General features: G+C 42.3%; 1 protein-coding gene across 1 annotated transcript in view; it reads left to right on the top strand.

Moving 5' to 3' along the window:
* Positions 1-20168, top strand: part of DYNC1H1 (dynein cytoplasmic 1 heavy chain 1) — a 65573-nt gene that overhangs the window by 20840 nt on the left and 24565 nt on the right. Inside the window, exons 10-40 of the mRNA XM_081908064.1 lie at positions 184-333; positions 1207-1353; positions 1486-1626; positions 1862-2038; positions 2341-2451; positions 2776-2895; positions 4311-4550; positions 5068-5223; positions 5386-5499; positions 6923-7033; positions 7127-7336; positions 8069-8215; positions 8801-8967; positions 9125-9298; positions 10587-10752; positions 11631-11819; positions 11925-12119; positions 12248-12530; positions 12938-13038; positions 13373-13532; positions 14283-14526; positions 14769-14952; positions 15522-15734; positions 16057-16295; positions 16408-16564; positions 16963-17190; positions 17316-17546; positions 17698-17838; positions 18524-18757; positions 19261-19467; positions 19548-19669. Of these exons, the coding sequence (XP_081764190.1) occupies positions 184-333; positions 1207-1353; positions 1486-1626; positions 1862-2038; positions 2341-2451; positions 2776-2895; positions 4311-4550; positions 5068-5223; positions 5386-5499; positions 6923-7033; positions 7127-7336; positions 8069-8215; positions 8801-8967; positions 9125-9298; positions 10587-10752; positions 11631-11819; positions 11925-12119; positions 12248-12530; positions 12938-13038; positions 13373-13532; positions 14283-14526; positions 14769-14952; positions 15522-15734; positions 16057-16295; positions 16408-16564; positions 16963-17190; positions 17316-17546; positions 17698-17838; positions 18524-18757; positions 19261-19467; positions 19548-19669 (5459 nt within the window). The remainder of the gene's footprint in view (positions 1-183; positions 334-1206; positions 1354-1485; positions 1627-1861; positions 2039-2340; positions 2452-2775; positions 2896-4310; positions 4551-5067; positions 5224-5385; positions 5500-6922; positions 7034-7126; positions 7337-8068; positions 8216-8800; positions 8968-9124; positions 9299-10586; positions 10753-11630; positions 11820-11924; positions 12120-12247; positions 12531-12937; positions 13039-13372; positions 13533-14282; positions 14527-14768; positions 14953-15521; positions 15735-16056; positions 16296-16407; positions 16565-16962; positions 17191-17315; positions 17547-17697; positions 17839-18523; positions 18758-19260; positions 19468-19547; positions 19670-20168) is intronic.

Genomic DNA, 20168 nt, shown 5'->3' with positions numbered 1-20168 from the left:
GTCTAGAGGACATGTTGTCAGAGGGCTCTAAGTACTAGTCCATATCCTCAGGTCTCAAAGGGACTAATAAGAAAGGATGCTAATAAGATAAATCTTTCTGTGGATGTTTAGTAGCATGTGCTAACTTCAGGTCTGCTGCATTTCTTGCAGTACTTCAGTTTTGTTAATGCAATTGCTTCCTAGATCGAGAGAATCCTGGGAGTTCGTCTGCAGGCTGGGCTGAGAGCATGGACTCAAGTACTACTTGGTCAAGCGGATGACAAAGCAGAAGTTGATATGGACACAGATGCTCCACAAGTCAGCCATAAGCCAGGTGGAGAGCCAAAGATCAAAGTACGTGGTGTCTTCACCTTGAATTGAATCCATGGAGTCTTGCAAGCTGGAAGTAATGCATGCAAAATCTCCAACTAGAAAAAAATGTGTATTGAAATGATGCAGTATAACTTAAGTCTCGTCCTGTGTTTACACAGTTCTGGTAAATCTGATGATCTTGCACAAAATTTGGCATCCAGAGAATCCATAATTTGGCTGAATGAAGTTCCCAGCTCTTATGATCACAGAAATAATTCTTATAATATGAGCATTCATTTAAAGGCTTGGAGTTGCAGGGAACTGGGATGTCTTGAGCTCTTTCATCTAATCATTGGCCAGCCTCCGCCATCCTTTTCCATGGCCGCCTCTTTTTAGTCCTGTTCAATTCCCTGCGTCTTGTGGGGAGTAGTTATTTGTTCTATTGTTACAGGATGCATTGCGTTCATCAACCTTTACAATAACTGTTACTGAATCAAATGACAAATATATGTACTGCTGAAGACACCATGCTTGGAGATAAATAAAAACATTTTTTAAAAAAAAAATTCAGAGACAAAGGGTACAGCTCTGTGTTAGGGAGCTTTCATTCTAAAATTTGACAGTTTAAGAGATCATGGAGGAATGGATATAGGATTACATATATGTGCTTAGCCTTGACGGTGAAAATTAAGGGTTAAGCTAAAGGCTTTACAGGAGAGGTGGTTTTTTGGAAACTGAACAGAATACATAACTTCATCTAGTGCAGTTTATATTTGTGCTATAATGCACGGATACAAAGATAACTTTCCAACTTAATACCACCGTCAAATTTTGGGTAATGCTACCAGACTAATGATAATTTAATGCATTTGGTTATTACTTCCTCCAGTAAACCAAAACTTTATATTCCTGCAGAATGTTGTGCATGAACTGCGGATAACCAACCAGGTAATCTACCTGAATCCACCCATTGAAGACTGCAGATACAAACTGTTCCAAGAACTGTTTGCTTGGAAGATGGTAATACTGTCACTACCTAGAATCCAAAGTCAGAGATATCAGGTAAGAATAAAGAAATACTACTTTTGAATCAAAAAAATCTTGATTTATCCTAAATCTTTTTTTTTTTTAAATGTTTTCAAAGCTCTCATTGCTTTTAAATCAAAATGTGGTACATCTTCTGTGTTTTGTTAGGTGGGTGTGCACTATGAATTATCAGAAGAGGAAAAATTCTACCGTAATGCCCTGACACGGATGCCAGATGGCCCTTCGGCACTTGAAGAGTCTTACTCTGCAGTCATGGGGATTGTAACAGAAGTTGAACAGTATGTGAAGGTAAGAGAACATGTTATGTTTCCTATTCCAGAGTTATTACGTAACATTATTCCACGTGACAGTGTCTTGATCAAGAATATGGAATGATGAGTTATTTAACATTTGTTTAAAGTACAGAGTTTACAGTTTTAGTTACCAGTTCATAAACCCGAGAATTGGATATATCTAATAGCTTACAAATCCTTAAAATGAAAAATTGAGGTATTTCTTTTGTGTGTGCACACTTGATCTGTAGGTTTGGCTCCAGTATCAATGTTTATGGGATATGCAAGCTGAGAATATCTACAACCGCCTTGGAGAAGACTTAAATAAGTGGCAAGCACTCTTGGTTCAGATAAGAAAAGCCAGGGGAACCTTTGACAATGCTGAAACCAGGAAGGAATTTGGGCCTGTTATCATCGACTATGGAAAGGTAAACACCCTGAAGGAAAATAGATCTGATAGTAGAGATATAGAATCATAGAATTGTGGAGTTGGAAGGAAGCCCATGCAGGAATAATGTAGTAGATATCTCCTGCATTGATTTTCATTAAACGGTATCAAATAACAGACCACAAGTAGAAGGGGTGGGGGAATGAGTAAATAAACTTAGTTGGTCTCTAAGGTGCTACTGGACAATTTTTTAATTTATTTCTACAGTATATAAGAAACACAAGTTAGCAAATTATAAGATAGATGGCATAGAGTAAAATTACCACTGTTTTAATTGTATAGGTACAATCGAAGGTGAACTTGAAGTATGATTCCTGGCATAAGGAAGTGCTCAGCAAATTTGGTCAAATGCTGGGCCAAAACATGACAGAGTTCCATTCTCAAATTTCCAAGGTAAGTTTGCCAAAATTCGTCCCACTGAAAATACCAAAGCAGAAATTTTTGCCAAAGTACCCCTAACCATAGATAGCAACACTTGCTTTTCTTCTCTCAATATGGGATGAAAGAGATTGTTCCATGTCAAAGCTTTCTTACTTTGGGAAAAAACCATGGGATGTCTGAAGAACTGTGAGTGCCTGTATATGCCTGTATTAAACTAATTGGGTGTGATTGGCATCTCCATAGAGGCTTTACTTGTCTTTCGAACAGGGCATCTAAAACTTCCTCCCTTTCCTTTATGAGAGCATTTTTTAAAATTTCCTTTTTCCCATTTCTTAGTCACGGCAAGAGCTGGAGCAGCACTCAGTGGACACAGCTAGCACATCCGATGCCGTGACATTCATCACATATGTGCAGTCACTGAAACGCAAAATCAAACAATTTGAGAAACAAGTTGAGGTAAGCTTTCTACAACAGGTTTCTGCAATCAGTTTCAATGGAAAAGGCTTCATAACAGAGATAGGATCAGAAGATATGTGATCGAAGCCTGTTCCAAATAAAACATTGCTGTACATATCTCCTATTCAGGTTATGTGTCAAAATAAAATACCCTTTAAATTTAACCCCCCCAAAAAAAAAACCCCTACATAGTGACAAGTCTCAGTGCAACGGTAGCATCTGAACTTGGCACTTTTTGTTATAATTGTAACTTTTTTTATAATAATATTTATTAAAAGTTTTCAACAATAAAAAGCATACAAAGTAACATATAGTTTTCCAATATCCACAGTTCATTCTCCTCCTTGGACTTCCTCACGACTCTCGTTCCTGCATTCTAAACTCATAATTTTTACCAGCAAATTATTAACTTGTTTCAATTCTAATAGTACAATTTTCCAATATTAAATCTCAAACTTTAGAAAGTTTAAACCATAATTCTAGAATCTTATTTTTAACGTGATATTTATCCAAAGTTTGTCTTTTCTTTTAATGGCATTTAAATTCTTATTCCTTTTAGCTAGTTTGTTGGTACCATGTTATTGCAAATCTTACATCTTTCTTAACATTCATACAATTTATAATGTTTTTGTAAATAGTCCTTAAATTTCTTCCAATCCTCCTCCACCAGTTCTTCTCCCAGGTCTCGGATTCTGCCAGTCATTTCCGCCAGTTCCATATAGTCCATCAGTTGCATCTGCCATTCTTCCAGTGTGGGCAAATCTTGAGTTTTCCAGTATTTAGCAATGAGTATCCTTGCTGCTGTTGTGGCATACTTCCAGTTCTGTCTAAGTCAAGGTCAGATTGAGTATATTCCCATGAGAATCCACAAGCCCATAAAGTAAACAACCAAGTAAGAGGAAAGGAAACAGAAAGGAAAGTCACATATGTTTGTAGATCCAAAGTCCTCTAGAGGGAGCTCATTTAAATTAGAGGGAAGAAGTCAGGTTATTAATGTCAATTTTTTAAAACTTCAAAATTCTTCCAAATTCCAAATACTTCAAAAACAATGTCCAAACAGCCTTTGATTTCCAAGAAACCTTCAGTTTTCTTGTATTTAGCAGAGTTGGTCTCAATATATAACAAAGTCTCAATAAGTGCAGGATAGAGCAATTCAATGTAGCAATTCCACTAAAGCTCAGCTAGTAGCAGCTCCAAGCAACAAAGTATCAAAAACTTGCAATCTGACAGTTCTGTTATCTAGGCAGTCCGCCTGCCTGGGGTTCTCTGTCAATTTGTAAATCCAGCAGAAAAGGTAAAACACAGTTCATGTTACTAAATAAAGCTTCTAAAGGGTTAAATCCCAAAGCAACTTAAGCAGATGTAAGAGTCGATTGCAACTTGTAACTTTTGTAACTTTTTTTTGGTGCCTATAGCTCTACCGTAATGGCCAGCGCTTGCTTGAGAAGCAGAGGTTCCAATTTCCTTCATCCTGGTTGTACATTGATAACATTGAAGGAGAATGGGGTGCTTTCAATGACATCATGCGTCGAAAGGATTCTGCCATTCAGCAGCAAGTAGCAAACCTGCAGATGAAAATCGTTCAGGAAGATCGAGCTGTGGAGACTCGTACAGTTGACTTACTGACAGACTGGGAGAAAACAAAGCCTGTAACCGTAAGTCGTCTTCAGTGCTCTGGCATTTTGACCCTCAAGTTATCATTCCTTTGACACCTATGATCTCCTTTAGCCAAAACATGCATCTAGTGGTGCACTTAACAACTTGAGTACCATACAAATACTATCCTGCCTTAAGTCAGGCTGAGACCCACCAATTGAAGACCAGTGATCTAAATTATGTGTCCATTATGAATGCTTGTAATTGTGCTTAGCTGTCTCATTCACTAACAAACCCCAATGATACTTGGGACTAACCGGCTCAGCACGACTTGGAGAACGGGAGAATTTGGTGCTTTTATATTCCTTGACATCCAACTTAATGGGAAGTCTGAAAACGGGGTGCTTTTACCTCTCTTCTGCAAAACTGGGATATGCTAGATTTCAAAATAGCTTAAGGTAGTCGTACACCATCAATAAAAGTGAAATTTGGTACACGTAGTCAAAAGTGCCACCTTACATAACAGTGAACTCCACTATGCCTAGTCTGATAATAGTATTTCACTTCTTTCTTCAGGGCAACCTGCGCCCAGAGGAAGCTCTCCAAGCCCTTACCATCTACGAAGGAAAGTTTGGGAGGTTGAAGGATGACCGTGAGAAATGTGCAAAGGCCAAGGAAGCTCTGGAACTCACAGATACAGGACTTCTCAGTGGTAGTGAAGAACGTGTTCAGGTATGAAAATCTAGTAGCCGGGCGTATAAATTTCAGCTGCTGTATTCCGTAGAAAGACCTTTCCAGCTAAGCTGATCAAAACCTACTAGAATTATTTGTCATATCCTGCTTTCCACCCCCCTCTACAATTACTGATGTTTCGAACCATCTCTTGTCTCGTAGGTTGCTTTAGAAGAGCTCCAAGACCTTAAAGGAGTCTGGTCTGAGCTTTCCAAGGTCTGGGAACAGATTGATCAAATGAAGGAGCAACCCTGGGTTTCAGTACAGCCTCGCAAGGTACTTCAGCTGTGTATTTGTAAAGAACTTGAGGATCATAGCAAGAGAAATTGCAAATCTATCCTCTTCAAACACTGTAAAACAGAAACTAAAAATGTTCTGCCGTATAGTCAGCATTGACATTGTTTGGCACATATTTGATAGCGCTGATTAAACCAGTGTGGTGTAGTGGTTAAGAGCGGTAGTCTCGTAATCTGGGGAACCGGGTTCACGTCTCCGCTCCTCCACCTGCAGCTGCTGGGTGACCTTGGGCCAGTCACAATTCTCTGAAGTCTCTCAGCCCCACTCACCTCACAGAGTGTTTGTTGTGGGGGAGGAAGGGAAAGGAGAATGTTAGCCGCTTTGAGACTCCTGAAGGGGAGTAAAAGGCGGGATATCAAATCCAAACTCTTCTTCTTCTACGGCCCAGGGACCTCAATCCTGTCCCAGAGCACCCTGACCATCTCTGCACATCTATGAACTAACTTGGGCGTAGGAAGCTAACCTGTCAGTAAGGCAGAGAGACCAACCTACCAATGGCTACCACTGCAGGCTTCAACATTGGCTTCTTCACCTTTCTGTTTAAATTAGCAGTGCAGTTTGTCGGCATTTGTAATCAAGGGGGAAGAATTTGGGATGCAGAGAAGGATGGTGAGGATGTTAGATAACAGGGAGATTTAGGATTGTAAGATGGGTGGAGGCATTTGCTATGACATTTGGGAGACTTTGGAGGACTTTGGGGAGCTGCAGAGGGATACTCTGCAAAGGAGAAGCTGAAATTATGTTGCGAAACACCCTAACATTTATGGATAAAGGGTGGTATACAAATTTGATAAATAATAATAAAATTGGGTGGCATGGTGGTACTGGTATGGAATTTGGGCAGGGAGGATGCAGATAAGTAGCACATTGGGACCATTTTAGAAGAACACGTAGAATGAGTTTGTGAGGCTTTTTAGGGAGTCTTTGGGTGACTTGATAAAGAGCATAAAGAACAGCTTATGGGTGGGCATGCAGATGGGCTCTTGCTGTATCAGAAAGGAGAACAAGATAATAACTTGGTCAGTGTTCCTGGCAAACAGGACTACTTGGGTGAGCCGTCCATTAATAAAGATGACAAATGGGTAATACAGTCATACCTCGGGTTGAATACGCTTCGAGTTGAGCGCGTTCGAGTTGCGCTCCGCGGCAACCCGGAAGTAACGGAGCATGTTACTTGCGGGTTTCGCCGCTTGCGCATGTGCAGATGCTCAAAATGACGTCATGCGCAGAAGCGGCGAAAAGTGACGCGCACGCGCGGAGACGTGCCGTCGCTAGTTAAGTTTACCTCTAGATGCGAACGGGGCTCCGGAACGGATCCCATTTGTATCTAGAGGTACCACTGTACTCAGCAATTTGCGCAGTCTGTTAACTTGTTAAAAGTTGCTCCCTATCTTCCTTACAGCTTCGACAAAGTCTAGATGGCTTACTCAACCAGCTGAAAAATTTCCCTGCTCGCTTACGGCAATATGCATCCTATGAATACGTGCAGAGGCTCCTGAAAGGTTACATGAAGGTAAGCTTGCTTGTGAAAGACCTTTGGATAGAACATTGTGCTGATGCCTAACAAGACAAGTTTACACCTTTCCTTCATTTCCAACCCCCTCAGATAAACATGTTGGTGATAGAGTTGAAGTCGGAGGCTCTTAAAGATCGCCATTGGAAGCAGCTGATGAAGAGGCTGCACGTGAATTGGGTGGTTTCCGAACTAACCCTGGGTCAGATCTGGGATGTTGATTTGCAGAAGAATGAACTGATTGTGAAAGATGTGCTACTTGTAGCACAGGGAGAGATGGCACTGGAAGAATTCTTGAAGCAGGTGTTGGCTTTTAATAAATACTTTTGCTCGTTCAAAAACTTTAAATCTATATTTCCAGTGAAGTTCCCTTAACTCAAACAAAACCATTGTCACTGAAGCAAGACAAGTCCTGATGCAATGGTTGCTACTTATTTGTGACCCTGCATAGTGAGAGTAAAGGGAAAGTGACAGGAAGGCTTGCTGGAAAAGGCTAAGAGGCTTCCTTCAAGGAACACAGCCTTCTGGACTCAGGAGTGCTGGGGAGTTTTCTTCCTGAAGAGGAAGCAGCAACTTACTGGCAATATTCTGTTCTTCCCAAGGAAGTCCAGTTTTTTAGAGGACAGTTGGTTAAACCTATGTCAGGCTGCAGGGTGTATTTCAAAAAGTTCTGTTCTTAGAAGCTGTTGTTGATTTTAATCAACTACATATTGAATATTTTTGATCGATAGTGTTAACGTTTTATATTCTTGTAAACTTCTTGTCTCTATCAAGCAGTATATACATTTTATTAGATAAAGAAACAGCTAATTACTCTAGAGTGAAATAATGATAGAATCAAAAGTGGAACCATTTGAACATCTGGCCACATTTATAAGACAAAGGTCTTATAACCACTTCCTGATGATCACTTGTTACATAGATGTACTCTGGCTCTTCATCATTTGTTGGGCTATTTTTAAAGAAAAGCAGCCTTGGCCTGCCTGATTTTTTACCTTTAATCCTAAATATCACTCTACATTATTTTCTGTAAAGATACGAGAAGTGTGGAACACCTATGAGCTGGATTTGGTTAACTACCAGAACAAATGTCGTTTGATTCGTGGTTGGGATGACCTTTTCAACAAAGTCAAAGAGCACATCAACAGTGTTTCTGCAATGAAGCTATCGCCATACTACAAGGTAGAACCCAGAATGTATCTTTTGCTCTTTTCATTTCTGTCTCTTAATGTATTCAGGAATGTTAATGCATATGCTTCAGTTTGCACCCTTTTGTATAGCTATGACTAACTAGCAAGCACTGAACACAATTATACGAGCTCCCCTACAATCCAGCCTGCTTTCTGAGATCATCTTGGTCCTAATTTCCCTGGAATTGCATTTAGTTGGCAGTGGGCAGAGGGTGTTTTCGGTGTCTCGTGCCCAGGCTTTTGAACCCTCTCCCAAGAGAGGCTCATCTCAGCCCTTCTTAAATACCTTTATGCTGGGTTGTTTTAAAACCTTCCATTTTAGGAAGGCTTTTGAGCCATAAATATTTTTTGAGCTTTTACTGACCAGTTTGTTGTTCTGTTTTTTTATTCTTAGTGTACTTTTTGATTATGCAATTTTTACATTTATTGTTAGACACTTTAAGCCCTTATTGAGGAAAAGGTGGTTATAAATTTTCTTCAATATAGATAACACAGCTTAAATATAGTTGCATTGTGCTTTATTTACAATAAATGTGTAACTCAGTTACATAAATTAAAGCCATTTATTGATCTGTAGGTGTTTGAAGAAGATGCCCTAAGCTGGGAAGACAAACTGAATCGTATCATGGCACTTTTTGATGTCTGGATAGATGTCCAGAGGCGCTGGGTTTACCTGGAAGGTATCTTCACTGGGAGCGCTGATATCAAGCACCTGTTGCCTGTTGAAACACAGAGATTCCAAAGGTAATGTTTTGTTCTTGAAGATAAATGTGAATGGAGGAATCTCTGTAACTTCTTATTTCACCCAGGAGGCTTTCATGTATAAGTGTGTCCCTCCTTTGGGACAATGACTGGTGGTAGTTCTGTTTTCTTTCAATGCTCTCTCTTCTTGACTTCACAGCATCAGTACAGAGTTTCTGGCCCTCATGAAAAAGGTGTCCAAATCTCCCCTGGTCATGGATGTTCTGAATATTCAGGGTGTACAGAGATCACTGGAAAGATTAGCAGACTTGCTTGGGAAGATCCAGAAAGCTTTGGGAGAGTATCTGGAGAGAGAGAGAGCTTCTTTCCCTCGGTAAAGAATTGATATTTCACTGCATTAGTTTTGTTCTATAAGCAAACTTTGGCATTAATACATTGTCCCCCAGGCTTTATGTTACCTTATCATCCCCATGTTCTAATCTTGTGTTTGACCAAAAAATTAAACGACCTGTGCAGATTTTGGCTTGGAAATAATTTGGATTGGAGACAAGCCTTTAAAAGAAAGTGAACGTTGCATTAAGATATAGCTAGAGTTACATAAATGCCTTCAGTGTATTATAATGCAGTGAAGAGCTATACTTTATTAAATTTCTGTACCACCTTTCATCTGAAGATCGCAGGGCAGTTTACGTTTTAAAAACACAAAAATATATACCGTAATAACTAACAAAAACAATACCCCCCCTAGTATTATTTATTAAATTTCATTTGGGAGCCTTGGATTGAAAAGTTTTGTGACTTGACACAATACTGTATGGTAACTGGATTCAGTAATTTGCGGCCTGGGCTTCCCTTGTTGTCTTAGACCGAAACTAATTACCTACCTACTAACGGTGAATGTGAATATGTAAATACAATAAACAATGCTGTAAGCTTTATTATTTTATGTTCGAATGACTTCAACCCAGAAAAGCGGCTTACAAACATCAGTAGTAAGATGGGGCCCTGGCCTTAGGCCTACAACCTAAATATGTGACCCCCCCAAAAAAAAATACTGGGAGGGAGGCAGGAAAAAAGTAAACTCAGGCACTAGTTCTCTACAGTCAGAGGCAGTAGTGCTTCAGAATGCCAGTCACTGGAAACCACAGGAGGGAAGAGTGCTCTTGTGCTCAGGCTCTGCTTGAGGGTTTCCCATAGACAGCTGGGTGGCCACTGAGAGCAGGGTGCTGGACTAGATGGACCATTGGCCTGATCCTCTTCTGTTAGTCAACAAAGGTGTTTGATCAACTGGAATGGAAAGAGTCGAAGGGGTTGAAGGAGCAAAAGGTTGCTGGTTTCAGCTGAGCTGGTGAAGTGGCCCCTTCTCCCTTCCTCTGCTGCATCCCAGTGGAGTGGGGGCTCCCAGGTAACACTTGTGGGAGGGAGAAGCCTAAATAAGCTGGCTTCTCAGCATAGCTGATGGCTGCCCTGTTTCCCTTCATGCCCTCTACTTCAGCCTAATGGAACAGCTCCAGTCAGCTGACAAAATGTAGTCTTCTGTTGCTTCACTTGACAGTCCACATAGAAAAATCCTGGGTTTGTTGAGGGTACTAGGTGCTTGTCACTTTGCATTTCGCCGTATCCCTTTTTGTCCATTAAAATGGCAAGCTTTCTTTTTTTAGGTTCTACTTTGTTGGTGATGAAGACTTGCTCGAAATCATAGGGAACAGCAAGAACGTAGCTAAACTGCAGAAGCACTTCAAGAAGATGTTTGCTGGAGTGTCAAGCATCATCCTTAACGAGGACAGCTCCATTGTTCTGGGAATATCTTCACGCGAGGGAGAGGAGGTACAGTGAAGGGATACCTCACTCTTTAAAACAGGTGGGGAACCTCCGAACAACCAGGCCATCAGGAGCAAGCTACGCCCACCTGCCCTACACCTGACAACAGGTGAAGGGCATGTAAAGGCAGGGCTTGGCAGAATCCACCAATTGGCTTACCAAGAGCCTAAGCATCAGCTGGTTGTCAGGCACTTGGAAAGTGCTCTTCAAGGGGCTTCCTTTGGAAAGAACAAAAGGCTCTGTTCTTACAAGTACTTATTTTTTCCAAAGGTCAGCAGGTTTGGAGTTACTGTATATCAGCTGATAGGTGGTAACTCCAAACCATTTGAATCAACTGTGTGTTCAAGTGTCCCGTAGGAAGCTTGGTCACACAACCGATCCCTGCAGAAAGAAGGTTTAAAACAAGTTACTTCTTGTCAGCTGAATTCTAAGTCTCTGGTGCTTCAAAGCACCACACAGGGCAATTTGCAAGCTCTGCACGTCGCTGTGAAGTCCTCACATGTGGCAGATCTTCTCTCTCCCTGCAATGAATTTGACAAATGTGCAGACTGAGAGCCAGTGTGGTGTAGTGGTTAAGAGTGGTCGTCTTGTAATCTGGGAAACCGGGTTCGCGTCTCCCCTCCTCCACTTGCAGCTGCTGGGTGACCTTGGGCCAGTCAAACTTCTGAAGTCTCTCAGCCTCACTCACCTCACAGAGTGTTTGTTGTGGGGGAGGAAGGGAAAGGAGAATGTTAGCCACTTTGAGACTCCTTAAAGGGAGTGAAAGGCGGGATATCAAATCCAAACTCCTCTTCTTCCTCTTCATCTGGCCCACCAGCTAGAAAGATTCCTCATCCTAGCTTTTATGAAAAGAAAAACACTTAAATTTGATTTTTTTCCTTCAGGTGCTGTTCAAAACTCCCGTTTCAATCACGGAGCATCCCAAGATCAACGAGTGGCTCACACTTGTTGAGAAAGAAATGAGAGTCACACTTGCCAAGCTGCTTGCCGAGTCTGTCACGGAAGTCGAAATCTTTGGCAAAGCAACCTCTATTGATCCAGCTACCTACATCTCATGGATTGACAAATACCAGGTATAGGTTCTCTTCAGCCTTCAGAAAAATGCATTGTGCTTTTTGGAGGAAGGAAAGGGAAACATCTGGAAAAAGCCAATGCCTATTTTTGTTTTAATGCTCTAGGCCCAGCTTGTTGTCCTGTCAGCCCAGATTGCCTGGTCAGAAAACGTGGAGTCTGCTTTGAGTGGCATGGGCGGGGGCGGTGACAGCAGCCCTCTGCAGTCTGTGCTGACCAATGTTGAGGTCACCCTGAATGTGCTTGCAGACTCTGTGCTGATGGAGCAGCCACCTCTCCGCAGAAGGAAGTTGGAACACCTGGTAAGCCGCAGCCTTCGTTATGCTCTCTAGACGTCCCATCTCCAATTGCTTTTAAACATGATGATGTTTCATTAAATAGTTGTTTTGATACTTTGCATTCTGAATTTCACCTTTTCTTTTTTCAAAAGATCACTGAGCTGGTCCACCAAAGGGATGTCACGCGATCACTGATTAAAAGCAGAATTGACAACTCCAAATCCTTTGATTGGCTGAGCCAGATGAGGTTCTACTTTGACCCGAAACAGACAGACGTGTTGCAGCAACTGTCCATCCAGATGGCCAATGCCAAGTTCAACTATGGCTTTGAATACCTTGGCGTTCAGGATAAACTGGTGCAGACTCCTCTTACTGATCGATGCTACCTGACAATGACCCAAGCTTTGGAAGCCAGGCTGGGAGGTTCTCCATTTGGTAGGTTACTGTTTTCTGTATGCCCATTTCTTGAAAACTTTCTTAACGCTGGAAACAAAAAATTGTGTGTTCAAGGTAGCAAAGCGATTTTAATAGCTGCACAGATAATTTAGTCTTAACTAAAAGGATCTCGGTGTTTGCTTTGAGACATATAATACAGCAGTCTTGCTGAAACTAAACACATCTACTTAATTACTGGATAGAAGATCCCCTGCGAGTCCTTTGTACAATGCCTTAGGGTTCTAGTTTGGTATCGAACTGGAATTCGAAATGCATCCTCCAAAGACTGAGGGTTATAAGAAAATTGTATGGCTATAAAGTGGTAACAATTGTTGGGCATGGCTATTATTTGGAAGTGATGGTTAAGGTGACATGAAACATGTCTCTTTTTTTTATTTAATGGACAGGGCCTGCTGGAACTGGTAAAACAGAATCCGTTAAGGCTCTCGGTCACCAGCTAGGACGCTTTGTTCTCGTGTTCAACTGCGACGAAACATTTGACTTCCAGGTATGGTGGTTTCAACTATCATTATGCTACCTTGGAATACTGATAATAAATCATGCAAGTTTCAAGTGTCTGTGTCTACTGTACAGGGAAGCTATAGTTGGTTTCATTGGGCAGCCCCGTATTCTGAAGCAAGAGAAGGAGCACTTCTATGGTTCTGTGTCTGTACAAAAGAGTGGTACCATATAGGATGCCCTGCCCAATAATAGCAATTTCTGCCTCTCTAAAACTTAAGGGAAAATCCAGCCCCGTTTTACAACTGCTCAGTCTACTATTCTGCCGTATAATACTCCACAGCTTCTCAGTGTTCATTAACCTTCCCCATCCTTTTTTTCAGGCAATGGGACGCATCTTTGTGGGTCTTTGCCAAGTGGGCGCGTGGGGCTGCTTTGACGAATTCAACAGACTTGAGGAGCGAATGCTTTCTGCCGTTTCCCAGCAGGTCCAGTGCATCCAAGAAGCCTTGCGAGAGCACTCAAATCCAAACTTGGAGAAAAGTATGTTTGATGCATACGCCCTGCTGCTAATTATTCATGTGTGGTATCTAACAGGATACAACTCCTGAAACAAACTGCCCCCCCCCCCGACCAATTAACATCTCTCTTAAAATTGGACATTATAAACATGGGTTCTATTGCTGTGCTATATTTTTGCTAGTCCATTGTCACAGTGGCAACAGCCTTCACATGCTCAGGGTGAGACAAGCACTAGAGTCAGGCAGGCAAGTGAGTGGGGATGGGGCAGAGGGGTGAGCAAAGCAATAGGGGTGGTGGCAGTGAGCTGGGCTTAGGGAAGTGGGGCAGGTCAGCTGAGAGAGGTGGGGTGGTGGGTTGAGTGAGAGGGGTGGCGCAGGTGAGCTGCAAAGGTTTGATGAGTAAGGGGATGGGCTTTGGGGAGCAGGTGCTTGGACAAAGAGTAGGGGGAAAGGAGAGGACTTTGGAGAGAAGGGAGCTTGGAGACCTAAGCAAGCAAGAGTCATCAGCCCCTAGTATTTCAATATAAGTGGCTTTTATTGTGAGAAGGTATGGAATCCACAAAGAACAGAAGTCTGAGTAATTCATGCTTCCCTGTCTTTCCCTAAAGACTAGGGTGGTTTATGTTTCTGTGCCACTTCTCTGAGAATTCTTTACCTCTTTGGGCTTTGGAAGTCTAATTGCTAGCCTTGCTGACTTCCTTTCATGTGTGCGTGCATACACAAGTTGATTTGGTTAAGAACAGCAAACTGAACGACCAATGCTTGCTTCCAGCTTCCACCACCATTACCTGTGAGTTGCTGAACAAACAAGTGAAAGTGAGCGCAGACATGGCAATTTTCATCACAATGAACCCTGGCTATGCCGGTAGATCAAATCTCCCAGACAACTTGAAGAAACTGTTCCGGAGCTTGGCCATGACAAAACCTGACCGTCAGCTGATTGCTCAAGTCATGCTGTATTCCCAGGGATTTCGGACAGCAGAAGTGCTTGCCAACAAGATTGTCCCATTCTTCAAGTAAGAAACACTGCTGGTAGTAGAAGCACGTAGCATGATTTGTTCTTGGAGCTGTGTGAATTCAGCATTAACTGGCCCAACCTGCTGCCGGCACTGTTATATTTCTGAAACTTAATCGTCAATTATTCTGATGCATCTGACTGTGCTTAGATCATATCTCATGCAACTGTAGTATAACTTGCAAGAGCATCCAACGCCAAGCCAACTTCAGCATTAATCGGTTGGTGTCTTTGGCTCCTTAGGTTATGTGATGAGCAGCTCTCCTCTCAAAGCCATTATGACTTTGGCTTGAGAGCTCTGAAGAGTGTCCTGATCAGTGCTGGCAACGTGAAGAGAGAGAGGATTCAGAGAATCAAACGGGAGAAGGAGGAGCGTGGTGAAGTGGTTGATGAAGGAGAAATTGCTGAGAACTTGCCAGAACAAGAGGTATAGCCTGGGTTTGCATGTGACGGAACTAATGTAAAGTACATACGCAGATGCTTGGAGACTATGGATGCACAAAAGGAGTGTAGTGTTAAATTGTTTTCTTGCACCCTGTATTCAAGCCTGTCCTGCCTCTTGCTGCTGTAGATGTTGCTTTATCTGGCTACCAGTAGGCTTTGGTAGAAGGCATCTGAATTGGTGTCAGAAGTGCTGCTGTTCATCATGAGGGCTTCACTTCATGTCCTCTCCATAGTATAGAATCTAAAATCTAAAGGAAAATTCAGTAATTGACATTGCATCATTCACAAAGCTTTTATTTCTTTACATTTTATCTAGCATGTAGATCTTAAGTATTTGTGCTTCAATTTTGCATTTTTATCTTGCGAACCACCCTGAGATTTTTGGGTGAAGGGCGGTATATAAATTTAATAAATAACAATAATAATAATTAAAAAGTATTTCTGATGTAGGATCTCAATTTGATATTGTACCCAGAAGTATCACTTGAGTATTTTCATGATGCTTCTCACACGAGTTAATAAGCAAGTCGGTTTTTTTGTTCTTCTGTGTAGATCCTGATCCAGAGTGTCTGTGAAACAATGGTACCCAAACTGGTTGCAGAAGACATACCATTGCTTTTCAGTCTCTTGTCCGATGTGTTCCCTGGCATTCAGTATCACCGTGGAGAAATGACTGCCCTGAGGGAAGAGCTTAAGAAGGTCTGTCAGGAAATGTACCTGACGTACGGCGATGGGGAAGACATTGGCAGCATGTGGGTTGAAAAGGTACGTTGCATCAGGGCTCACTGCCAACAAATAGCACAAAGTTATGTGACATCTGGCCACAAACAGCCTTCTAGAAATCTAAGCAAGATAATTATATCTTCCTTGTATTTATGTGCTATCTCTTCTCCATCATGGAACCCAAGGTGGTGTATACATGTTTGCCAGGTGTCGCCCACCCAAGCACTCAGCAAACCCAGACTTGCTTAGCTTCAGCAAAGTGATGGCCTTCCTTGTTTTTGGACCATGACAGCTGGCCCCACCCAAAGCATTCTACATTAAGATGTTCCTCATGCAACACTTTGATTTTTCTCCTTCTCCATAGGTTCTTCAGCTCTACCAAATTACCCAGATCAATCATGGTTTGATGATGGTGGGCCCATCTGGAAGTGGAAAGACCATGGCTTGGAGAGTTCTTCTGAAAGCACTGGAGAGGCTGGAGGGTGTGGAAGGTGTTGCCCACATCATCGATCCCAAAGCCATCAGCAAAGACCATCTCTATGGCACTCTCGATCCCAACACCAGAGAGTGGACAGATGGACTGTTCACGCATGTCTTGAGAAAGTGAGTGTGTGCTATAAATAAAGGTGTGAGCTAGAAATTTCTCCCTGGTGTAGGAAGAGCTTGGGCTGGCTGGACGTTCTCTCACATGGCCCTACATTATTCCCTTGTCTAGGATAATAGATAACGTGAGAGGCGAACTACAGAAACGGCAGTGGATCATCTTCGATGGAGATGTTGATCCTGAGTGGGTTGAGAATTTGAACTCTGTTCTGGATGACAACAAGCTGCTGACACTGCCAAATGGAGAACGTCTGAGCCTTCCACCAAACGTAAGGCTAGCTACTTTTTTCCCAAATAAGAAAATAAATCTGCTTGGACAATATTGCCGGATTGGCAAAATGTCTGGTAATTTTGAGATGCTTATGTCAGCCAGGAAATTCATTTTAGGGTGTTTCCAGCAGACACAGTTTGGAAGTAGGTTGTTATTCCCTGGTTTTGTCATGTTGCGCTTTGCCAGTTCCCTTACTTAACGGCCTGGCTATAAAATATTACTTGAGGTTTAACTTGTACCATTCTGATTGCAATGCTGTCTTAATGCTCCCAGTGGCCTCTTAACAGGCTAAGGTTAGTCGAAGGAGAAAACTCTTAGAAGTTAGACACAGCTGTGTCCTCAGATAATTTTGATGCCGGCACTGGTTTCTAAGCCATCTTTCTGCTTTTTCCATAGGTGCGCATCATGTTTGAAGTTCAAGATCTGAAGTATGCTACTCTGGCCACAGTGTCAAGGTGTGGCATGGTTTGGTTCAGTGAAGATGTTCTAAGCACTGACATGATTTTCAACAACTTCCTGGCCAGACTGAGGAGCATCCCTCTGGATGAAGGTGAAGAGGAAGCTCAGCGTAGGAGAAAGGGCAAGGAAGATGAAGGAGAGGAAGCAGCTTCCCCAATGTTGCAGGTATAGTTCAAGAGTATATAACATGAAAGATTGCAATACCACCCTGCTGTGGGCATGCAAATTATTATACGAGTAATTAAGCTCTATTTTGCCCGATAATGGTTGACGAAACACTGTTTCAACAGATTCAGAGAGATGCAGCAACAATTATGCAGCCATACTTCACATCGAATGGGCTGGTGACGAAGGCACTCGAACATGCTTTCAAGCTGGAGCACATCATGGACCTCACTCGCTTGCGCTGTCTTGGCTCCCTCTTCTCCATGCTGCACCAGGCTTGCCGCAACGTAGCACAGTACAATGCCAACCATCCAGACTTCCCTATGCAGATAGATCAGCTGGAACGCTACATCCAGGTAACTCCCATGGCTAAGTAAATAAAAAAGAGGAAACTGTCAAGCTGCCAGCCTTGTTAATTAATCTTGCTGTTAATTTTCATGTGGCTCTCTTGTGTGGGATTCCCTTTTTCCCCTGCACTTTTACTGATCAGTTTCTGAACTTTCTCAGCGATTCCTCGTGTATGCGATTCTGTGGTCCCTTTGCGGAGACAGCCGTCTGAAGATGAGAGCCGAGCTGGGTGAATACATCAGGAGAATCACAACTGTGCCACTGCCTTCTGCACCAAATATACCTATCATTGATTACGAGGTAAAAAATAAACCTTTCCATTTTCTAAATGCCAGGCTTAATGTAATTACTTATTGATGCTATTTGCACAAAACTTCGTCAGTACAACAAAATAGATGATTTCATAGCTTCTTCCAGAGACTTGGCAGCAACATATTTATTCAGTGCACTTACATTTTGGACCATGCACTTAACTAAACAAATTTCTTGGTGATTTGAATCTAAGGCTGTCATGAGATTTAAAGACTGATCCTTGAGCCTTGTTGATCTGGTTGGCTTTTAATTCATACACTTGTATATCAGAATAAATAAGTTCAAAAGAAAAGCATACTTTGCTTTTAGATGGTATACTCAGGTATTTTAGAGTCATTTCCCCCCACTCACTCAGAAGTGTATTAGCTGCTGTCTGTAATGAGTTTCTTTGTTAAAATCTTTTATAAAGTGTTCTTAATTTGCTGTCAGCTTAGTGGAGGCACTTCACTTTTTTTTAATTCCAGCAAACAAAAGCAGGGCCAACATAAATAAATATAAGTCAGTAGTACCAGCAATATATACACAAACTTACTTTAAATGCTTTTGATCAGCTTAATGTTGCAATTAATGTTAAACCTTGAAGTAGCCGCTTTAAACAACACCAAGTTGCTGTTTTGGCAGCAAGAAAAGCAGATAATACCAGATACTTAATTTTCTCTCTCTCTCTGCATAGGTCTCAATTACTGGCGAGTGGATTCCCTGGCAGTCAAAGGTCCCACAGATTGAAGTCGAGACTCACAAAGTGGCAGCTCCTGATGTTGTGGTGCCAACCCTAGACACCGTCCGCCACGAAGCATTGTTGTATACTTGGCTTGCGGAGCACAAACCCCTAGTGCTGTGTGGGCCGCCAGGTTCTGGAAAGACCATGACTCTCTTCAGTGCACTCAGGGCTTTGCCTGACATGGAGGTAAACAGTTCTTTGTGTGTGACCTTCTCCCATTCCGAACATTCTGAATGAGTAACCACATCTGCAGGCTTCAAAATGCCACTGAGCTGCAGAAGATCAGAATAATTTATTCATCTTCCACATTTAATTAAATCTCTCTGCACAACAATACAATAAGCAGAGCGAGCGAGGAGGCGCTCGTTCCTCTCTTTTTTTTGCCAAGCCATTTTGTAGATAGTTCATTGCTGCCTCTGAGCCAGAATGGTTTGTTAGATTAAGAACTTTAGATACCACTTTTCAAGTTTACAAAAAGCAATTAAAACAAATTCAGCTAACCTGGCATGCTAGCAGAAGAGCAAGAGAGGGAAGTCACGATGTTGACTTCCTCCCATAGAAACATGAGCAGCATTCATAAAGAACAAAGGAAGGCGAGCAACAAAACTTTAAAAGCTGTCACCAGCAGTGTTTATGCCTCTTGGATCTTGCCGCATATTCCTTTCCTGATCACGTCCTTGCATTTTTAGGTGGTTGGTCTGAATTTCTCCAGTGCTACTACTCCAGAGCTGCTCCTGAAAACCTTTGATCACTACTGTGAATACAGGCGTACGCCTAACGGTGTGGTGTTGGCTCCTGTCCAGCTAGGAAAGTGGCTGGTGCTCTTCTGTGACGAAATCAACTTGCCGGATATGGATAAATACGGCACACAGAGAGTCATATCCTTCATCAGACAAGTGAGTATAAGTCAGATTAAAGAACTCAACTTTTTTGTCATAGTTAAACTCCGTCGTAACCGCCTCTCTCAAATCCTCAGATGGTGGAACATGGAGGTTTCTACCGCACATCTGACCAGACATGGGTGAAATTGGAGCGAATTCAGTTTGTTGGAGCGTGTAACCCACCTACAGATCCCGGAAGGAAGCCTCTTTCGCATAGGTAATGTGTCTACATTGCTGTTGATAAGTTGCTGAAGCTTTAAGGATCAAACCTGCAGTCTACATTCATATTAATGTGCTTTACTAAGAAGTAGGATTCAGCCTTTCAAATGCTCTATTAATGCTTTGGCTACTGGAATGTAGAACTTCAGAGTCTTTTTGTTGTTGCAGTAGGCTTTGCACGCTAGTTCTGACACCTTGAACATGGCCTGGCATCTCAATAGCAGCCGGTGCTGTGCTTTCAGGACCAGTGAAAGCTTTCAGGATCTGTTTTTGCCATATCTAGACCCATGTATTGGAAGGGACGCAGGTGGCGCTGTGGGTTAAAGCCTCAGCGCCTAGGACTTGCCGATCGAAAGGTCGGCGGTTCGAATCCCTGCGGCGGGGTGCGCTCCCGCTGCTCGGTCCCAGCGCCTGCCAACCTAGCAGTTCGAAAGCACCTCCGGGTGCAAGTAGATAAATAGGGACCGCTTACCAGCGGGAAGGTAAACGGCGTTTCC

The sequence above is a fragment of the Podarcis melisellensis genome (assembly GCF_964234715.1).
Source record: "Podarcis melisellensis genome assembly, chromosome: 1".
Lineage (NCBI taxonomy): Eukaryota > Metazoa > Chordata > Lepidosauria > Squamata > Lacertidae > Podarcis > Podarcis melisellensis.
This window is presented reverse-complemented; position numbering and strand designations above follow the sequence as displayed.